This window comes from Monodon monoceros, unplaced genomic scaffold (genome assembly GCF_005190385.1).
Source record: "Monodon monoceros isolate NGI ecotype Baffin Bay Population unplaced genomic scaffold, NGI_Narwhal_1 Super_Scaffold_16, whole genome shotgun sequence".
NCBI lineage: Eukaryota > Metazoa > Chordata > Mammalia > Artiodactyla > Monodontidae > Monodon > Monodon monoceros.
This window is the reverse complement of record NW_021703772.1, coordinates 61,663,381-61,686,414: the sequence shown is the minus strand read 5'-3', so window position 1 is coordinate 61,686,414 and position 23,034 is coordinate 61,663,381. Positions and strand designations below refer to the sequence as shown.

The window sequence follows — 23,034 nt, the reverse complement described above, 5'->3', positions numbered from 1 at the left end:
GCAAAACCTTTTTTTTTTCCTTTATTTTTTATACAGCAGGTTCTTATTAGTTATCTATTTTATACATATTAGTGTATACATGTCAATCCCAATCTCCCAATTCATCCCACCACAACCACCACCCCCTGCCCACCACTTTCCCCCCTTGGTGTCCATACGTTTGTTCCCTACATCTGTGTCTCTATTTCTGCCTTGCAAACCAGTTCATCTGTACATTTTTCTAGATTCCACATATATGCGTCAATATACAATATTTGTTTTTCTCTTTCTGACTTACTTCACTCTGTATGACTGTCTCTATGTTCATCCATGTCTCTACAAATGACCCAATTTCGTTCCTTTTCGTGGCTGAGTAGTATTCCATTGTATATATGTACCCATCTTAAATCACAGCCAGCTAAGGAGTAAACTCTGATCAGCATCAAACTCTTACCCTGTGATTGGTGGAGAAGATTCCAGCACCAAATCTTGGGAGAAAGCCACTGGCCTCATGGGAAAGGTGTTCCCAGGGGTGCATGGTGGGGCAGGGCTCACTTGGCTGGGGAGAATGAAGCCTCACGTTGCAAGTCGAAGTCAGTGGTTGGCCTGGTGCTTCTCTGCTCCACTTCCTGTGTGAGCCCATAACTGTGTACAGTGAATGACAGAATGGAAGTAGTCTTTTATGTTGGGGGGCCTTTGTTCCCTTGATGGTAATCCTCCATTTTAATGCCGATAAGTACAATAGTGAGGATTACGCCCCTTAGCCCCTAATTTAATTTGGCCTGCATATGGCAAAGCTCTCACAAGGCTTTTATTTGACATTCTTTAGCACAGCTAGCCTGTTGTTGTGTGAAAAGAAACCCCTATGAGGGAGGCAGGAGATTGATCCTACTGGTGCAGATGTTTTTACCCAGCAGCTTTAACACACCCCCAGAGAAGCTGCTTCATCCTGGGCCACTTCAGTGGGGATTCAGACTCAGAGAGATCAGAACCTTTCTGACTCAGGCAGCTCAAGGGGAGCTGGCATCTCCCAAGAGGGGAAAATGAGCACATATTTCTCCCGTGTGTCATCCTTGCGGCCCCAGGGCTTGGAGCCAGTCAGGCTGACCTCAAGAATTGATGAGCCAGAGAAACAGCCTCCCTATTAGGGCCGACTGTGGGCCAGATTTTCCTGTGGGCTGTAAAGTACAGATTGCCACATATCTTGACAGACTGTGTGGTGGGTCATTGTAGAAATACGTGGCAGTGCTAAGAAGATTCAACAAAACAAAACTTTTCTTTCCATATCAGTATCCGGAGGAGGTTTCCTCTCCCACCCTTCAATTCCCATGCTAATTTTTCCTTCCACTTTCATTTCACTCCCTCAGGGGGCTAGTGCCCTCCAGCAAATTTCCCACCCCTGTGACCAAGTTAGTGCACTAAAGCATTAGAGGACCCCCTATGGCACCAGAGGGGAAAGGGCAGCAGGTGTAAGAGGAGGTAGGGGTGGTGGCCTTCTTTCATGAGATGCCTATGATGCTATGTGTTACCTTCTTCTGGTAGAAAATCAGGTGACAGACCTGGGTTTGAATCTTAGTTTAACTGTTTACAAGCTATGAGACTTGGGCAAGTTCCTTCATCTTTCTGACAGCAGTATCCTAGGCTGGAAAAAGGGAACAATTGTAAAGATTAGATATAATCTTACCTCAAGAAACAAGAAAAATCTCAAATAAACGACCTAACCTTACACCTAAAACAACTAGAGAAAGAAGAACAAACAAAACCCAGACTTAGTAGAAGGAAAGAAATCATAAAGATCAGAGCAGAAATAAATGAAATAGAGGCAAAGAATACAATAGCAAAGATCAATGAAACTAAAAGCTGGTTCTTTGAGAAGATAAACAAAATTGATAAACCTTTAGCCAGACTTATCAAGAAAAAAAGGGAGAGGACGCAAATCAATAAAATTAGAAATGAAAAAGGAAAAGTTACAATGGACACCATAGAAATACAAAGGATCATAAAAGACTACTGCAAGCAGCCTACACACCAATAAAATGGACAACCTAGAAGAAATGGACAAACTCCCAGAAAGGTACAACCTTCCGAGACTGAACCAGGAAGAAATAGAAAATATGAACAGACTGATCACAAGTAATGAAATTGAAAGTGTGATTAAAAAACTCCCAACAAACAAAAGTCCAGGACCAGATGGCTTCACAGGTGAGTTCTATCAAACATTTAGAGAAGAGTTAACACCTACCCTTCTGAAACGCTTCCAAAAAATTGCGGAGGGAGGAATACTCCCAAGCTCATTCTATGAGGCCACCATCACCCTGATACCAAAATCAGAAAAAGATAGCACACAAAAAAAGAAAATTACAGGCCAATATCACTGACGAACATAGATGCAAAACTCCTGAACAAAATAGTAGCAAACTGAATCCAACAACACATTAAAAGGATCATACACCCTGATGAAGTGGGATTTATCCCAGAGATGCAGGGATTCTTCAATTTATGCAAATCAATCAATATGATACACCACATTAACAAATTGAAGAATAAAAACAGTGTGATCATCTCAGTAGATGCAGAAAAAGCTTTTGACAGAATTCAACACCCATTTATGATAAAAACTCTCCAGAAAGTGGGCTTAGAGGGAACCTACCTCAACATAATAAAGGCCATACATGACAAACCTACAGCTAACATCATACTCAATGGGACAAGCTGAAAGCATTTCCTCTAAGATCAGAAACAAGACAAGGATGTCCACTGTCACCACTTTTATTCAACATAGTTTTGGAAGTCCTAGCTGCAGCTATCAGAGAAGAAAAAGAAATAAAAGGAATACAAATTGGAAAAGAAGACGTAAAGCTGTCACTGTTTGTGGATGACATGATACCACACGCAGAAAATCCTAAAGATACTACCAGAAAACTACTGGAGCTCATCAATGAATTTGGTAAAGTAGCAGGATACAAAATTAATATACAGAAATCTCTTGCATTCCTATACACTAACAATGAAAGATCAGAAAGAGAGATTAAGGAAACAATCCCATTTACCATCACATCAGAAAGAATAAAATATCTAGGAATAAACCTACCTAAGAAAGCAAAAGACCTGTACTCAGAAAACTGTAAGATATTGATGAAAGAAATTAAAGATGACACAAACAGAAGGAGAGGTATACCATGTTCTTGGATTGGAGGAATCAATATTGTGAAAATGACTGTATTACCCAAAGCAATCTACAGATTCAGTGCAATCCCTATCAAATTACCAATGGCATTTTTCACAGAATTAGAACAAAATTTTTTTTAATTTGTTTGGAAACACAAAAGACCCTAAATAGCCAAAGTAACCTTGAGAAAGAAGAGTGGAGCTGGAGGAATCAGGCTCCCTGACTTCAGACAATACTAAAAAGCTACAGTAATCAAGAGAGTATGGTACTGGCACAAAAACAGAAATATAGATCAGTGGAACAGGATAGAAAGTTCAGAGATAAACCCACACACCTATGGTCACCTAATCTGTGACAAAGGAGGCAAGAATATACAATGGAGAAAAGACAGTCTCTTCCGCACACGTAGAGAGTGGACTTAAGGACATGGGGAGGGGGAAGGGTAAGCTGGGATGAAGTGAGAGAGTGGCATTGACATATATACACTACCAAATGTAAAACAGATAGCTAGTGGGAAGCAGCCGCATAGCGCAGGGAGATCAGCTCGGTGCTTTGTGACCACCTAGAAGGGTGGGATAGGGAGGGTGGGAGGGAGATGCAAGAGGGAGGGGATATGGGGATATAAGTATACGTATAGCTGATTCACTTTGTTATAAAGCAGAAACTAACACAACAACGTAAAGCAATTATACTCCAATAAAAATGTTAAAAAAAAAAAAAAGACTCTTCAATAAGTGGTGCTGGGAAAACTGGACAGCAACATGTAAAATAATGAAATTAGAGCACTCCCTAACACCATACACAAAAATAAACTCAAAATGGATTAAAGACCTAAATGTAAGGCCAGACACTATAAAACTCTTAGAGGAAAACATAGGCAGAACACTAGTTGACATAAACCACAGTAATATTTTTTGATCCACCACCTAGAATAATGAAAGTAAAAACAAAAATAAACAAATGGGACCTCATGAAACTTAAAAGCTTTTGCACAGCAAGGGAAACCATAAACAAAACGAAAAGACAACCCTCAGAATGGGAGAAAATATTTGCAAATGAAACAACAGACAAAGGATTAATCTCCAAAATTTACAAGCAGCTTATGCAGCTCAATATCAGAAAAACAAACAACCCAATCAAAAAATGGGTGGAAGATCTAAATAGACATTTCTCCAAAGAAGGCATACATATGGCCAAAGAACACATGAAAAGATGCTGAACATCACTAATTACTAGAGAAATGCAAATCAAAACTACAATGAGGTATCACCTCACACCAGTCAGAATGGCCATCATCAAAAAATCTACAAGTAGTAAATGCTAGAGAAGGTGTGGAGAAAAGGGAACCCTCTTACACTGTTGGTGGGAATGTAAATTGATACAGCCACTATGGAGAGCAGTATGGAGGTTCCTTAAAAAACTAAAAACAGAACTACCATATGACCCAGAAATCCCACTACTGGGCATATACCCCGAGAAAACCATAATTCAAAAAGACACATGCACCCCAAAGTTCATTGCAGCACTATTTACAATAGCCAGGACACAGAAGCAACCTAAATGTCCATCAGCAGAGGAATGGATAAAGAAGATGTGGTATTAAAAAAAAAAAAAAGAAGAAGAAGATGTGGTATATATACACAATGGAATATTACTCAGCCAAGAAAAGGATCAATATAATGCCATTTGCAGTGACATGGATGGACCTAGAGATTGCCATACAGAGTGAAGTAAGTCAGAGAAAGACTAATATCACTTATATGTGGAATCTAGAAAAATGGTACAGATGAACTTATTTGCAAAGCAGAGATAGAGTCACAGATGTAGAAAACAAATTTATGGTTACCGAGGGGGGAAAGGTGGGGGTGGGATGAATTGGGAGATTGGGATTGACATATATACACTAGTATATATGAAATAGGTAACTAATGAGAACCTACTGTGTAGCACAGGGAACTCTACTCAGTGCTCTGTGGTGACCTAGATGGGAAGGGAATCTAAGAAAGAGTGGATATATGTATATGTATAGCAGATTCACTTTGCTTTAAGCAGAAACTAACACAACATTGTAAAGCAACTATACTCCAATATCATTTAATTTTTTAAAAATGAGAAAAAATTTTTTAAAAATCAGTTATCTGAGATAAGAGCTTAAAAAAAGATTAGATATAATCTATGCAAAGGAACTAGCACAGTTCTAGACATAATAAATGCCAAATTAAAGATGCTGGCAAGTTGTTGGTCATGGTGATAGAAGTAGTAGTAATAATAGTAGCGATAGTAGTATTTAAAAGGTTCCTGTAAAGCTATCCTGATATAAAGAGTCAAGACCCCTCTGGTTTAGCTCTAGAGCTGTGGCCTAAAATAAACATTGAGGATTCCAACACTTTAGAACAATACTTACTCTCAGCTTTAAACTGAGAGCCAAATTTTATTTTCCTGTGTTCCTGGCTCTTATCTCAGGGATAAGTCTGAGATTGACTTTGGGCCCAAGACTCACCCTTGTCAATATGGCCAGGTTTCACTGGCAACACTGTCAAATGATAACTTTCAGAGCTTCCTTGATTGTTAGAGCCTTCTTAGAGTTTGAAATATTAATTGGTCACTTTATTTTCAAAACCTTTTTGAAGCCAGAAACCTTATCACCAGCTGAAAGGAGCTTTAACGAAACATCTGTTTTGAATTATATTTTTCCTTGTGGATTTGCTTATGGCTATACATAAATATTTATCTGGACTGTTTGAATAAACCTTAAATCATCAGTGATCCTTATGCAAAGGACTCTTTTAGAAGGACCGTGGATGTCCAGAATGTCAGAAATTAGAGTGTTCTTTATAGGACCAGATTCCAAGGGCCAGAGGCCTTTTAAAATATTTGGAGGTGTTTGGTGGTTTTCAACATCTTTTGTTTTCCTATTTCTGTATATCTGTTAATGCTGTTCCTTCTAAATAGAAATCCCTTGCCAGTTCTTCCTTTACCTGTTGACGTTTAACCATCCTTCAAGGTCTCACCCGTGTGGCACCTCCTGCAGGGCCTTGAAGCAGACTAGTGCCAAAAGAAGAGCAGCCCAGGTGGCAGAATAGAGTGGGCCCTGGCCCCGAGGCAGGATGTATGTGGTGGGGGGCATTCTGGGGAGGGTGAGATGTCCGGTGGGATAACGACTGAGGATGGGGTGGAAGTGGTGTGATGCAGGGAGAACTACTATAGGGAATAAGGTAGATGGGAGCCAGGATTTGGGAAGCCTTAAAAGCTGCATGAATGTTTTGGACTTTATTCTGTAAGCCAAGAGATACACACCCACAGTCACTGGGTAGAATATGGTCTGCAGACATTTAATTTGGCCTGAACAATAGTTTTGAAATTCTCAATTAGTTTCCAACATATAAAAATAGAAATATTTCATATAACAATTCAGATTTCTGATGGCTCCTGAAAAGTTGGAGTATCTAGCAGCAGTCTCTTAGAACTGAAGAGAGGCTGTTTTCCATTGATACCAACCCACTGGCCTGCTTAATTCATGGCCTGACCCCACCAGCATCTGAGTCTGATTCCTGCCCTATGTGTACAGGGGCTCCATGCAGGTAGAAAAAACAGTTTAGGCTGCAGACTCTGGAGCCAGATTTCTTCTCTTCTAGGCCCAGGTCTGTGTCCAACTAGCTAAATGACCTTGGGCAAGTTAAGCATATTTCTAACACTGGTATTTACCTTATACGGCGGTTGTGAGAATAAGCCATAGTAAAATTTTAGAGAACTATCTAGCATGTAGTAAGTACACAAAAAATATTAGCTGTTATTACTATATTCTACACAACATAGTAAACTCCAGGGCTTAAACTACCTGTCACATATTTCTGTATGACTCACCAAATCTAGAATCTAGAATCTTTGGCCATTATAGGCATAAAATAAAAGTAATTAATGAATGGATGAATGAATATGTGCTCTTGAATTTTTATTTCAGTTGGGTCCAAAACTAAATTTTATTACTTTGTCCTCAAGAAATGCTTCCTATTTATCTTGGGTTTGACTTGAACACAATAATTAATTTTTGGTAAGGTGGGAAGCTGGCTTTCTCAGAACTCCAACAGTGTTAACAAAATAAGTGAAGGGGGATGCTATTAATACTGTGTAGTTTTTCTGTAATGGATCTGCTTTCCTAAGTCAAAAATAAGCCTGCCCCAAGTTTGGGAAGATGTTTAATTATGTATTTTCTTTAAAAGCTCAGTTATTGGCAGGTAGCTGTCTATGGTTAATTCCTTAACTTAAAGGTCAGTTGCCAGGAATCGGCACATAGTGAACTTAAGCAGAAATGATGTTAGGACGCATGTTTGACTTGGGTTCTGTGGCGACCTCCACCCCTACGTGAGATCCCTACATCAAGGCACTGATTTTGTGTCTGGTGCCTCAAAGATGGAGCATGTCCAGAAACGATTTGGACAGTCTGTCAGACAGGTTTCCAGTATGTCCAACACATCTCATACATAGCTGAGGTTTCTATACCACTCCACCAAGGTCTTTAACGTGATCACCTGTGGACAGACTTTTGTGCTTATGTTAATCTGTCCCTAAACACGTTTGCTATCAGCCAATGATGATGACATCAGCAAATGATGGCTTGAGCTCTGCGAAGTTGACCTGCAGGGTTGGATTCACTTTCTCTCTGGAAAACTTGCACATTTACAGAGAACTTGGGTCCAGCAACATTTACTTTTATTTGGAGAAACATCATCTAAAACTGAATGATATAGTCTAAAAAACTGCTTTCTAACTTTGTACTGTAAATGTCAAGCAGTTCTCTTATTTATAAAAAGTGAATTTTTAGTATGCTAATGCCTCTGCTTTTTCTAAAGTAATCTCAACCTCTCTTTAGCTCTCTCCCTTTCCTTCTGTCTTTCCTTGTTTCTCTCTCTCTCTTTCTTCATCTCTCTCCTTATAGAATTAATACCTCTATCTCTAAAGTTCTGCTTTCCAATCTAAAGGACAATTTCCAGTAATGACAAAATCGGACAAATTCTTCTGACCATTTTGCCATCCCTTGTTCCCTTCCTACATTACTCTTTTTGTGAGTGTAGGAAATTCTAGAAATTCAGCACATCTCTGGTATCTACTGTGCTTGTATCCTCATCAAGACCTTTGCTATATTCAAGCTCAGAATGAATTTTTGACAAAAATACCTTTTCATTTTGAGGCTATTTTGAAAGGAAAGAAACTTGAGAAAAGAAAACTTGCTCAAGTTGAAAATATTGCAGGAAACAATATTTGTGTAAAAAATGAATTCTGTACGAAAGCGCTTCATTATGAACACTTAAAGAAACTGAGACTATAATCCTTCAGGTTGAAAGAAAATTAACTTTGCACATGTCCATAGCCTCTTTAACTTTCATTTTCTTCTCTGGGTTAGAAGGAAAAAATATTAGTGTTTCAGTTCCAAGTGTATTTTGTGAACTAAACAGCAGTTTGCTCCTACCTGTAGGACACAAATATGCCAGCGTATTTCCCATTAGCTCCGGTCGCTTTAAATTCAGAAGGAACCTGAATGAGTGTTTGCCACAGAAGCTGTTGACAGTGGTAATGCCACACTCTCTGTGTGCATCTTAGTAACTTCTCAGACTTGTCTCCTTGATGAGTAGACATAACAGGAGGAGAGTTGAGTTTTTTCTTTTCATCTGAATGGTGTAGGTCAGGGAGACAGAGAGGAATAGAGAGCTCTGGTGAAACAGAGCTCTAGCAACTGCTGTGATTGGGAAATTAGATAATAAACAGTCCCTGATACCAAGATTCTAATGGCCTAAGATCAACACAGTCTGGAGACGCAGGCAGGAGTGGCCTTCCGCGCTCTGGCCCAGACCCTCCCTGGAGAGCTCTTTGTGTCAACAAGAACAGCCAGCGCTCCTGGCCGGCTCCCAGCACTCCGAATGGGGCTATCATTTTTGTTTGCTTTGCAAATATCTTAATGGGAAGTGGTTCAACACCACCTATGGGTTAATCTGAGGGGTTCTGCTTGGCAGCTGTCAGCTCTGAGAACCACATGGCCGTTCTCCGGTGGAGGGAGCCGGGCTGACTGTTAACTGCCCAGCGCCAGGTTGAGGCATCTTCTTATTGGATTTACTGACTGGCAGGAAGCACGTTGTTGTCTTTTATTTTTAGTTTGTTCCTCCTGGGAGGGTAAGGGTGTTATTCTCAGATTCAGTTGTGCTTTTCCCTCTAGGGCAGGATGGTTGTTTGAATTAGTTTCACTAGCATGCACCCTATTTCTTTCACCCAATCTCATTCGCATAGAATCTGAAATGTGATAATAAAAGTGGTGGTGTGGTGGTGATAGAGGTTCTGGTATTGTTGCAGGAAGAAGGATCTAGTATGTTAGCCTGGGGGGGCGGGCTCCACAGCACTGTCTTTACCTGGGATCTCCATAGATGAATAGATACTTAATTTCTTAAGAATCCTTGCTCTACTGTTCCCTTAGTTTTCTCTTCTCTGCCTGAATTTGGCTTTCACTTGTCTTGACCCATGGGAATGCCTCCCTGGGTGACTTGGCCAACTCATGTCTTTCTCGAACTGTGTCAGCTGACATTGGCACAAATGAGCACTTTATTTATTCTTTCCTCCCTGGATTTTAGGCAGGGTTGGATACTTTACACAGTGCAGGTTAGGGAAGTTTTTAGACTAATGACAGACTTGTAGGCAGTTTCCAAATGCCCCATCTGTAAAAATGCATAAAGTTCAGATGACTAGATCCTGGAACAAATGTCCAGCTACCCTCAGTAACAGTGCAGCCTTGCTTCTAAGACCTTTTCCTTTCCTGAAGGTTTCCACACCTATTTGTAGGGTTGCCTGGTGGTTGAGAGCAGGGGCCCTGGACTCCACTAGACCTGCTACGACTGAGGGTAAGATCTTGATGAACTTACTTATTTTCTCAGAGCCTCTGTTTCCTCGTCTTTAAATGGAGGATAAAAATGGCATAATGACTACCTCACCAGGTCATGGAAGTTAAATGAGAGAACACATACAAAGCACACGGCATTTCATCTGACACACAAAAAGCACTCATGAATAGTAGTAATAGGGAGAGTTACTATTGTTCTTTCGGAGGCGTTCACCTTTCTTTACGTAATCTCTAGTATTATACATTCCTTTCCAAAGTCCTCATTTTGAAGTCTGTTAATCCCAACCCTTTAAAATTAAGCAAGTGCCCAACTGAGGACAATTTCAGTATCAAAATAAATAATGATAATAAAAGAATATAATATATTGAATGCAGTAAGAATTCATGAATCCACATTGATGAAAGGAGGAAATGAAGGAAAGAAGAAAGGAAGGAAGGGAGAGAGAGAGGAGGAAGGGAAGTGGGGGAGGAAGGAAGAAAAAAACAGAGTAAGCTTTTCCCTGCAGTAAGATGTGAAATAATAAATGTAAAAGGAAGGATGAAGGCATAAAATCACCATTTGGCAGCTACCAAAATAATCACTGTTTCAGGCAGGAATCTTCAATGGTTGCTAAAACTGGTAGTGAAAGCTTAAGGAGTAACAAGCTATTTGCATAGTCTTAGAGTAAATTTCCATAAGATTCTTATTAATTGCAAAAGGTCAGTGGAAGAAATCTGGCAGACACCACCTTAACCAAGTGATGAAAGTTAGCATCCCCAGTAATCAGACAAATTGACAGCATGTGCCTCCTGATAGGATGCACTGAGAAGAGCACAACATCACTTCTGTGGATTTCCTGCCAAATGTGCATAACCTGATTTAATTATGAGGAAACAGCAGATAAACCAAAGGGACCTCTTCCAAACTGACTGACCTGTGGGCTTCAAAGTCAGACGCAAAGGGTGACTGAGGACCTGTTCCAGATGAAAGGAGATTAAAGGAACACGACAACTGAAGGCAATGTATGATCCAGAATTTTCTTTTTCTGTAGAAGACATCATTGAGACAATAGGCAAAATCTGAGTATAATCTATACATTGGATAATAGCATTATAGTAACATTAATTTCCTGACTTTGATCATTGCACTATTGTCATATAGGCGAATGCCCTTGCTTTTAAGAAACACACACTGAAGTATTTAGGGATAAAGGAGTATCAGGTGCAACTCTCAAATGGGTCAGAAAAAATTTTATGTATTTGTATGTGTGTATGGTTATCAGTATACATGTACCAGAAGAAAGACAGAGGGCTTCCCTGGTGGCGCAGTGGTTGAGAGTCTGCCTGCTGATACAGGGGACACGGGTTCGTGCCCTGGTCCGGGAAGATCCCACGTGCCGCAGAGCGGCTGGGCCCGTGAGCCATGGCCGCTGAGCCTGCGCGTCCGGAGCCTGTGCTCCGCAACGGGAGAGGCCACAACAGTGAGAGGCCCGCGTACCGCAAAACAAAAAAAAACACAAAAAAACGAGAAAGACAGAGAGAGACACAGAGAGAGGATAAAGCAAATGTATACATTGCTAATATTTGGAGAACCTGCTGAGGAAGATACAGAATTCCTTATACTATTCTTGCATCTTTTCTATAAAAATGAAATTAGGTCAAAATAAAATGTTAAAATGAAAAAAGTAAGAGTGCTACTTCCCTTCTTTAGACAGCGCAGTCCATCAGCCATTTTCTCTTTAGAAACTGATCCCTCCCCATCCACACCTCCATGTCTGTCCACATCAGCATGGCACTGCTTAGGGTCTGTCCTCGAGCTTCTCCCCTGTGACCTCGCTGACTGGTCAGCACCTGCTGCACACAATCTTGTTCAGGCTTTTTCACTTTATTTTTTCAAAACTCCATAAAGTGTTCCTCCTCTACCCTCACGCCCCCGCCCTCATCTGTCTTTGGGTCTCATCACTTAGTGCCAGGCTCATCCTGCACTTCATTTCAGGGCTTCTTGCTTCTCTTTCCCCGAAATGAACACTGCTTTCAGAATTAAAGGGGGAAAACTGGATTAAATATTATCTTTGGGGCCTGCACTGGCGACAAGAGTATCATCCAAGAAACGTGGATGTTAGACCCATCTCTTCCTCTCACTCACCTGGGCAAGTCCTATCACCCCTCTGGGCCTCAGTTTCCCCGCTTACAACATGAAAAATATATGTAGTAACCGGTCTCTGAAGTTTCCTTTGCCTCCACAAATCTACGCCTGGCCTAATCCACTCTTTAAAGTGCTAAAACTAACCCAACCCACAAGTTACCTTGTGACCCCGCCCAAAGGAGAGACAAAGGGTACAGAATGGAAGCCACTCCAGATACCTGTCATTGTCATTCTCTACCCTGTCGAGCCTGAAGTGTCCAAGTTCAGGGATTTGTCTTTCAGAAGTTCAATAAGTATAGCACTTTGCTGAGTGTGCATTTTATTTCTAAATTCTGACCGTGTATACCTCTCCATTTAATCCTCTTAAAATCCTGTTCTTATATTTTCATTTTATTCTGCCAGAAAGGACAAATTAGTCTTTTTGCCCCAGTTTGGCAAGAGTCTTTTTTTTTGTGTTTTTTTTTTAAAGAAGATGTTGGGGGTTTTTTTTTTAAAGAAGATGTTTTTTTTTTTTAAAGAAGATGTTGCAGTTTATTAATTAACTTATTTATTTTTGCTGTGTTGGGTCTTCGTTTCTGTGTGAGGGCTTTCTCTGGTTGTGACAAGCGGGGGCCACCCTTCATCACGGTGTGCGGGCCCCCCACTATCGCGGCCTCTCTTGTTGCGGAGCACAGGCTCTAGACGCGCAGGCTCAGTAGTTGTGGCCCATGGGCCCAGCCACTCCGCGGCATGTGGGATCCCCCCAGACCAGGGCTCGAACCCGTGTCCCCTGCACTAGCAGGCAGACTCTCAACCACTGCACCACCAGGGAAGCCCTGGCAAGAGTTTTTATTCATATTTTGCCAATGCAGAAGCTGAGGTGCTGATTTGCCCAAGTTAGAGTTGCCATTTTTGGCAAATGAAGATTCAGGATACCCACAGAAATTTGAACTTTATATAAACAACAAATTTCTTTTTAGCATAAGTATGTCCCATGAAGTACTTGAAAATTTTTATGCTAAAAAAACTATTCACCTTGTACCTGGAATTCACATTTAACTGAGTGTCCTGTATTTTACATGGCAACACTAGCCCAAGTGCTTGGGAACTAATATATCATGAATATGTATGTATATATCATGAATATATATATATATATATCATAAAGTGTGTTGCTAAACTTTTACCAAGTGTTTACATCAGTCCTCTAACCTCTATGTGCCATAACATATAAAGTTTTTTACCTGTTAGGCGCTTTCAGTTGAAAACGTATTCAAAGACATCAATTCCCATTTATTTACTAAGGTCTTTACTCACATATCATCTACTGTACCCACTTCATCTAAAATGGCAGAGCCTGCCACCAGCACTTCTATACCCCTTCCCTGCTTTAATTTTCTTCTTTGGCCCTTACTTCTATTGAACATGCTAACATATTTACTTATTTTTTCATTTATTATCTACCTTCCCTGCTAGAATGTAGGTTCTTATGAGCATAGGCATCTTAGATTTCCTGTTCACTGCTGTATCCTCCAAAACAGTAGGAGACAGATTAAAGGGGCTCAATAAATATTTGTGGAATGAATGAGTGATGTCTGGGAGGCTGTCGAGGACCCTATATTGCACAATGTAATACCCGTTCTTATAATCATAGAGAATCTCAAGAAGGCTTGCCACCAAATTGGAGCCTTGAGTGTGGCACAGATGTGTATAATCTTAATATTAGTCCATAGACATAAGGTGAGTAAAAGGTCAGCAGGTCAGGGGCTAAGGATTACCTCCAGACCTATTCTGGATTTAACTTAATCTGCCTCCTGGTAGGTTTTCTAGAGTTAAATGTTTGTCACCCCAGGTGTCATTTATTAAGATCCTAAATGTGATTGAGTGAATATCTGGAAGAGTCCAGTAACAAAATGGCACTGGAGGCTGAGAGCACACGCTCTGTGTCCACAGGATCTGGGTTTGTATCTGCGTATCTGGATACCTCCTGGGCAGGTTCCTCAAACGGCCCAAGCTTCAGCTGTGAAATGGAGACCCTGGTAGGATCTACATTTCTAGTGTGGATGCGAGGATTGAATGGTCAGCTCTTCTGGCTGTGCTGTGGCCCTCATCCCATGGCCATGCAGTCCTTTGGGTCACATGCTCTTCCTTACTACTGCATCTTAATTGCATCCCCAGCCCTGAGGCCGGGTTTTCTCTTGGCTCCCTTGGTTGCTGGCAAAGAACTGAAGTAAGCTTTGTGGGTTACTTTAAGTTTAGGTTACTTGAAGGGCTCTCCATTGAGTGTCCTTTTTTTCCAATAAGGCAAGCATTCTCAGCAGAATGAAGAAAAGCCTTTGGCTCTTACCTTAGACTTTACACAGTGACAGCTGCCTGCAATAAAATAGCAAAGGAGAAAAAAAAAAAGAAATGAGAATACAAGAAGTGGCAGATTAAGGCTGTATGGGCTCATGGTTGGGGAAAAACAATGAGGCAAACAAATATGATCAAATTTAAAGGGCTCAGTGGGATTTGGGAAATTAGCATAAGTACATAAACTAATAGTGCTAACTTACAGCAATGGCATTATGAAACATTTATCAGCCTTTTTGAGCCCTTTTGATGAATTTCTCCTTGAGCCATGTTCTAAAACTTAGAATAATTGTGTCCAAGAGCAAAGAAATATCCATAACTTTCAGTATAACTTGCATTCAACTCATTCAGTAATGACACTGACTTGGGGTGAGATACAGAAACAGATACATGTTGTTTCTGCACTCAAAACAGAAAAGTTACCAAGTAGCCAAACCCAGTGAGAAAAAAATAATACAAAAGCTGTTGTCATTCCTCTTTGTTTCCCTTTTTTCCTACTGCGATGGTGATCTTATTTTGCCTGATTATTGCTTTCATTTCTCCTATACTCTTTGTATTTCCTTCATACCATATATTAAAGCCCAGGAATAATGTTTTCCCTCTTTAGAAATAAAGAAATGCCAATTAAAATAATCATGAGTTACCACTTTTTTTTTTTTTTGGCTAAAGAGGTAAGCAAAGATTAAAAAGACTGATAATACCCAGTGTTAGTGATATGGCAAATGGGTCCTTTCATAGTTTTATGGTCATGAGTGTTCATTTTTGTTGCTTTTTAAGGGAGAATTTGATGATACAATTCAAAAGCTTTAAAACAGAAAATTTGTTCACCCTTTAACCTAATAGTCCTAAATTTAGATTTATCCTAGTCATATTTGGCTGGGTACTCATAACTATATGTGCATATCTTTAATGACCCATTATTTATAATATCATAAAACTGGAAACAACTTAAAAATCCAAAAAAAGAGATTACTTAAATCATTTATGATAATCAACCAATGTAATATTGTACAACCATAAATATGACGTATGTGCACACTTACATATGTTGTATTCCACACAAATGTATGGGAAGATGCTCATAATACAAAAGTTAAGTTAAAACAAATATATCATGAGCCATTATTTTTTAAATGTGTATTATATACATAGAAAAGCATCTGAAAACATATACAGAAAGATATTATATCTGGGTGTAGAGATTCTCCCAGAACTTTATTTTCTTCTCCTTGAATATTTGTATTTTATACAGTACAACAGTGAATATATATTATTTTTTAATCAGAAAAAAACTTTAATCAGACAGAGGAAAAAAAAGGGAAACATTTTACCACCAGTTCTTTTAGTCATTTCCTTTGGGGAGAAAGTCAGATATTGCTACACTTTCATTGATTAGCAATTGGTGAATATTCAGACCTCTTGGGAGTTTAGAGCATTTTCATCAAATAAAAAATAGAGAAGAAAAGATAACACCGATGAGCACAGGAATAAGAAGAACTGTGATATCTCAAAAGCCAAGTGAATTATGGTACTTGCTCTTTGCTTTCCCTCCCTTGATCAAAATTTGATGAAGCTTGCCTTTGGTAGATGATTTGCATTTTTAATTGGTCAAGATGTGGTACCAGATGAGTCAGTTACAGAACCAAGTTTTCAGTATGGTTATGCTCAGTAGACTGTGGGAACACACCAAGGAGCCTCCAACTCTGCCCCGAGTGGAAGAGGTGACCAGGATGGGGATGGGACAGGAAAGGCTCTTCAGAGCAGCCGACCCCCTGAGCTAAAGGGTACGGATGCAGTGGCCAGGTGGGCAAGAGAGGAGATGACATTGCAGGTAAAAGCACAGAAGTATGAATACAACCCTGGGGAGATTTAGTGTGTGCTTGGCAAATACTTAGGTTGTGGTAGTGAATAGAAAACAACAAAGCATTCTAGAAATCCTAACTTTTCAGTTTTTGTAATAAAAGATGCATTAACTTATACACTTCGGGTGCCTTCGAACTTAACACAATAATCTGTGTTCTTAAAACATTATCTTCCAATCTCCTGTGCCTTCAAAGCTATTTAAATAAATATAAGCAGTAAGAAGAATATGCAATGACACCTAGCTGATATAAATCAGGAAAGAGTTGATACATAGTGACAGTGTGGGTAGATTCAGATCTGGGTGTTGTTCCACGGTTATACCCTCAACCCTTAAAATATTCAGATTCCATATAAGAGCTAAGTAAGTATGCTTGAGTTGCCAATTCAACCTATGGCCAGTTCATATAGAAACCTTGTTAGCACTCAGGTTAGCACAGGATCTTTTACACAGGTCAGTGTCCTTTTCTCTGATGTCATCCCTTAAATGTCTTAATTTACCTTCAGAACTTGAACTTATTGAAACCATTTCTAAAGGTGTTTATGTTTTCTATTATCTTTCATGGTAATAACTTCCAGAAGGGAAGTTGTATGACTTATTTGTCTGAAACCTGCCTCCCTCAAGATTCATGGGCCTCCTACTGTGTTAAAATATCTTGGTCTGAGCATACCTCTTGCAGGGTGGATTGGCTGCTGATTCTTGGGGAAAAGAAATGACTTCTTTGTATTAAAAGCTCCATGTACAGAAGATTTTTTTCAGAGCTGTTGAAGAGGCAGGAACAAATTTGCTTGGTTATGCTGATTAGCCTTTCTCCCAGGGCTACCAAGTAAGACATGAGTTTACAATGAGAACTACTCCCAAATCTGGACACAGCGGGAAGCTAAGAAAAATCAATCCACAGTGAATAAGCTGCAACCTATCCTGTTTTGAAATTAGATTATGCTTGCAAGTGAATGACTAATGGCTTTCATTTGTGGATGACTAATGGATTTCTCAGTTTGTCTAGAAGCCATTCTAAATTATAATTGATAAAAGATAACACACAATCTTGCAAATTTTATCAAAGTTAATAAAAACTGTGCAAAGAAATTTAAATGAAGTTTAGAAAATGGAGAGTCAAAGGGTAGCGTGTCTCTATTCCTGTCCAAGAAAAAAGTTACTGATTCTAACCCTAAACTTGAAAAAGGCCAGTTACAAGACCAGCCTGGTTGGTCAGATCCTGGAAGAGCACCCTGCTTCCTTTGTTTCCATTCTTATGTGTAATTTGGTCTCCAGAGTGTATCAGCCAACTAATGAGGGGGAAAGGGTAGTCCAGATTATCATATTCACTGTAAAATCACACACTGGCATTCTACTTTTCAAATATGACTCTTCTGAGTTTAGTTAGTACAACTCAGCTCTCGAAAACATCATTACCCCTCAGCAAACTGACAGACTGACTTTCGGAGGCTGCAAAGCTGAGACCCAGTTTTGGAACAAGGTGACTTCACCTAGTGCTGCCAGCCCAGCATGACTAAGCCAGCTGGCCCCATGGATCCTTGCTGCACAAGAGACATGCTCGGGCATCCTTGGCAGCCGTGTGCTCAGGAGCCAGCCTTGCCCCTGCTTCTCATCCGGTCGCACTGGGATTGGGGGTTAAGAAAAAGGAATTAAATGTGACTTTCGTCTGGGGGGCTTTTCAGGCAGAGGCCCAGCAGAAGGGTTTTCAGTGGTGACGGAGAATTTTCGTCTCCCCAAGAACCCACAATTCAGTGACTGCAGTAAAGCAGCAGAGTGGCCAAGCCCTGGCGGCAATCTGCTTAAGACTTTAGTCATGACTTCTGAGAGGCTACAGGAGCCCTAGAAATATGCAGTGAATCGTTTCTAGAGAGACAACTACCTCCTATTCACCACCCTTTGATAACCAAATGTATTGCTTCTGTCATTTAGCATCAGATTCCTTACAGACGCTGAGAACAGTGTTATTTCAAAAAATTTCTCCTGCAGGTTCAAAATAATAATATCATGCTTTAAAATGAATAATTCCTTAATATCATCTAATACCAATCAAAATTTCCCAGTTGTTCTAAGAATTGTCCTTTACACCTGTTTGTCCAAGCCAAGATCTAATCGAGGACATTACATCAACTTGTTATTTCCCTAAATCTCTATTAATATACAATACTCCCTTTTTTCATGGCACTGACTTGTTAAGAGAATGAGCCAATTATTCCATAAAATAACTCACCTTCTACATTTGTCTGCTTGATTCTTTGCAGTCCTAGCTTTTCCCCTCTATACCTTGTGTTTGGGGTAAACTATAAGTTAGATCTAAAGCTTTGATTAGATTAAAGTTAAATGTTTTGACTAAAAGAAAAAATATAAATATCCTGGGTGATGTCAAATATTTCATATTGACTCACATCACAATATTGTCTGGGCATTAGTGGTGCTAAGATTTGCACTGGATTGAGATGGTAACCTGATTTCTCCCATATGCAGTTCCCTTGCTCCCCTTGTGACCTAAAGAAGGAATCTGTACGGTGGTACTTTGGCACCATATGAATGTCCTAGTCACTATCAATCATTTGTCTAAGGTTTTGTCAGTAACTGATAATTCATATCTGAATCAATAATTTCCCTTGGAGTCTCCTTTTCTATGTAGGCAGGTTCTATGCTGCACTATTTACTAGTTATGACATGAAACAAGTCATTAGCTTCTTGAGTCTTAATTTCTTCACCTGTAAAACAGGTATAAAAATAGAACCAATCCACATGGTTGTTGGACGTATTAGATGAGATAACCATGTATCCATGCTTTGCCCATGGCCTGGTGGCATGTGTGCAGGCAATAAGCATTGGATATTTTTTCATTGTGCTTTTCCTTATTTTGGTGGTAACAGCTTGCAAAAGCATTATCCATTTGTTGCCAGGCTCAAGTCCCTGAGGCAAATGACAACATATCTGATAAATTTGCTGCAAAGGAGTTGAGGCAGTTAGACTTTTGAAGAAAATTGACTTAACCCTTTTTTGCAAGGCAAGTTGGAACTTGTTTCAAATAAGGGCTGCTCAGATTAGTGTTTTCTAAGGCATGTTATAAGAACCAGGGCCTCTGACATGCTCCAGGGGAGGGTTCCATTGTTAGGATAACGTCTGGGGGATGCTGCCTGTTCTCTCCCACTCTTAAGGTTTCACTGTGCATATTATTAAGTTAAAGGTTCTGGAAATCATCTTAGGAAAGAAACCTGCCTAACTTTGTTTAGTCGAGTATTTTCTCATTTATTTGCCTTTGGGCACTACCCATCCTGCCTCCGCCCTTTAAAACCATGTAACACATGTAAAAATTATATTGAGATGCCTTAGATTCTCCCAAAGGCTTGAATAAGAAGGTAGTCAAACTCATGAGCCGACTGCCAGTGTATTGTTGGAGGGTATCTGCACTGACCTTTGGACCTGAAAAGCCATGCAAGCAAGAGGAGATCTTAAGAGGTTTCATTTTCTTGTAGGTACAGGAAAGGCAGAAATTGGAGACCCCATAGTAATTCAACAGCTAAACTCTCTTCCTTAGATTTTCTCCAAAGCTTACCAGGACTCCTAGAAGAACTGAATCCACCTGTTCTATAGGTGTTCCACTGCCACTGAGACCTGCCTAAGCTGGCAGGAATGAGTTATTTGGGCCAATGCACAGAGACCCAAGGGCATTGGAGAGGGGGGTGTCATTGTTCAGAGGAAGAGCAGAGGATTTGGAGTCAAACTAACAGGGGTCAGTGTCTTAGCTCTGCCAGGTATGTGCCATGATCCCTGGGCAGATCCCTTGCCCTCTCTGAAATACAGTTTATTCAGCTATATAATAGGGACAGTTAAAGCACTTAGCTCAAATGGTTGTGAAATTCTTATTAGATATATAAAAGCATTTTTTAAAATATGAAGGGCTATATAAATGCTACTTAATTTAATTTTAATATAAAGGGTATTCTTCATGGCACATATTTTGGGGGTCCACTAGCCCTTTCATTCATTCAAGTTGTCAAATATTTATTGAGCACTTACAGTGTACCAGGCACAGGGTTAGGTGCTAATATAGAGTACAGAATAAAGCAGACCTAGTCCCCACCTTCTTGGAACTTACATTTCATAGTGGGAGACATATGATAAACAATTATACACACACAAATAAATATATATTTATATTCATCATAGTCTCCTCTCCCCAGGTACGGATGTGATATTTTTTAAATGGGTATATTGTTTATAATCTATATAGATGCATTTTGAAGGTAATACCAATGAACCATTCACAGAAATTCAAAAAATGAAATTGTCAGTTTAAATAAAGAATAAGATTTTAAATGTGGAACTAGAAGAGCCCTTAGGAATAACTTATTTCAATCCCTTCATTTTATAGATGAGGAAAACTAGAACCCAGAATACTACAGAAATTTACCCAATTGTGTGTGTGTGTGTGTGTGTGTGTGTGAGTGTGTGCGTGCACGCGCGCATGCATGTGTGTGTATAAGAGAGACAGAGAGACCAGAGAGGAAGATCAGGGATCTTGAGGCAGGAGTTAGAATCCAGACTTCCCTTCCCCTAGTCAGTGCTTTCCACATTCCTGGGTTCCATATGAGAGGAGTTGTAAAAGTCTGTTTATGTAACAGTGAGTTATAATCATCACACTTTTTTTTTTTTTTTTGCGGTACGCGGACCTCTCACTGCTGTGGCCTCTCCCGTTGCGGAGCACAGCCTCCGGATGCACAGCCTCAGCAGCCATGGCTCATGGGCCCGGCCACTCCGCGGCATGTGGGAACTTCCCAGATCGGGGCACGAACCCGCGTCCCCTGCATCGGCACGCGGACTCTCAACCACTGCACCACCAGGGAAGCCCCCATCACACTTTTATACAGTGTGTTCCAATTTCTGGAAATTGGGGCACAGCACAGTTGATTTTTCCAAACTTTGCTCCATGAAACATTACTAGATGTTAATAGGTTATCACTTTTTAAATTTCTCGGTCACAGTAGTTTAGGAAACTGAATTCTCCCCCCATACACCCTACTTCAGAAACCCATAAATTCATATTGTGATTGTAAAAGATCATTCTGCAGTAGGGAAACCTCTTAAACTATGTACAGTTGAGCATTTCCCAAACTTATTTGACTACAGGATCTATTTTGAATTATTTAACAACGTGATTAATGTGCTGGGTGGGAAGTAGAGCCTTTGCATCAACTTGGTTGGCTACTTGGTAAAGTCTGTGAACGCCAATAGTAAACTAGATTGGATCACACAACTTTAAAAGGGGCAGTTTCTTGGGTCTTAGCATCTCAGGCTGACTGTGGGTGTATGAGCAGCACCTGGTAGGATGCATTTCCTTAAGTTGACCATATCCTTCTAACCAAGGACTGGAATGGAAAACAATGGAATCTTAATTAAAGAGTATTTTCTGATCCATTTTTGGAGGAAAGCAACCCTCTTTAAGTTTTTTTTTTAATTATCATTTTCAGGCCTTCTAAAAATTATTATTATTTTTATTTTTAGGCATTCACAAGCCCAGAGTTCTTCAAAAGGGTGTGATGTCTTCGCGGGACATTCAAATAAGGTAGAAGGACATCTTGATTCTGAAGTAACTGTGTATCCTTATTACAGACTCATCCAAGTCCATGGTCGTGGTGCCTGTCTATGGCGGCTTGGTCAGGCCATCCAAACATGAACTGTTAGTGATAGTTCGAAGGCTTTGAGACAAAAGCCCAGCTTGCTAAAGAATTTTGGTTCAGCAGAGAGACAGGGAGGTACAGTGAAGAGAGAATCAAAAGCCTGGGAATTTGCTGCTGAGAATAAATGCTAGCTGCTCCCTGAGGTGATTTGTCTGTGCGCTCCACTCTCTACAGATGTTAGAGCCTCTTTTTGAGTAAGGACCTGAGGTTCTTTGGTAGCACTTTGATATCCTGCTCGAATTCAATATGTGAAATGGAGGCGTCTCTCTGTGACTTGGAGCCCACAGCAGGCTTTGAAGTCTGATCCAATTTTTACTGCCTACTATTTGATGTTGAAAGGATGAAATGAAGAAAATGTACAGTTTTTGCCAGTAACTCTGCTGAGCATATGTAAGATTAAAAAACAAAATCCTTTGGATGATATACTTAGAAATGTTAAGTAGATTAATACCTTCCTATAGGTTTTCTTTTTTCTTTCTTAGGGATAAAAATTAGTATAGGAGAAAATCAGCACATAGCTGTTTTCTATATGGACTATAATTAATTTAAGAGGGGGCTAGGTTGGCTTGTTCAGAGGAAGAAATAAATGGATGAAGCAAAAGGTGTTGAGACTTTGCAGGTAATTGCACCAAGGAGAGGACCTCTACTCAATTCTGCTGCAAGACACGTGCAACTAACCACATGACCCCAATATACTTAGATTTTTCCCTAGTACCATTGAGGTTAAGGGTCCCTTAGTTAAATGGAAGCCAAGTTCTAAGGCTGCCTCATCAGAGGATAAAAATAATGTTTCTTTTACTGGGTCTTTCTGAAGCACTCAGTTTCTGGGACTGAGTCTGTGTCTTCTCAGACATGCCATGCTGCTCCAGATCGCCCAGGACTGAGACCCTCGAGGGGAGCCCCTGCAAAATCTGGTAAGAAGAACATTTTGAATTGCAAGCTGTTTCTACCATTTGCATGCTTTTGTACTTTTTAATGAGTTGTTTAGGCAGGACT

The 23,034-nt window shown here is 40.1% G+C and overlaps 1 protein-coding gene across 1 annotated transcript in view; it reads left to right on the top strand.

Moving 5' to 3' along the window:
• The window catches only part of MYO3B (myosin IIIB), a 474,746-nt gene that overhangs the window by 370,731 nt on the left and 80,981 nt on the right, over positions 1–23,034 (top strand). The window contains exons 33-34 of the mRNA XM_029225906.1: positions 21,863–21,923; positions 22,853–22,952. Of these exons, the coding sequence (XP_029081739.1) occupies positions 21,863–21,923; positions 22,853–22,952 (161 nt within the window). The remainder of the gene's footprint in view (positions 1–21,862; positions 21,924–22,852; positions 22,953–23,034) is intronic.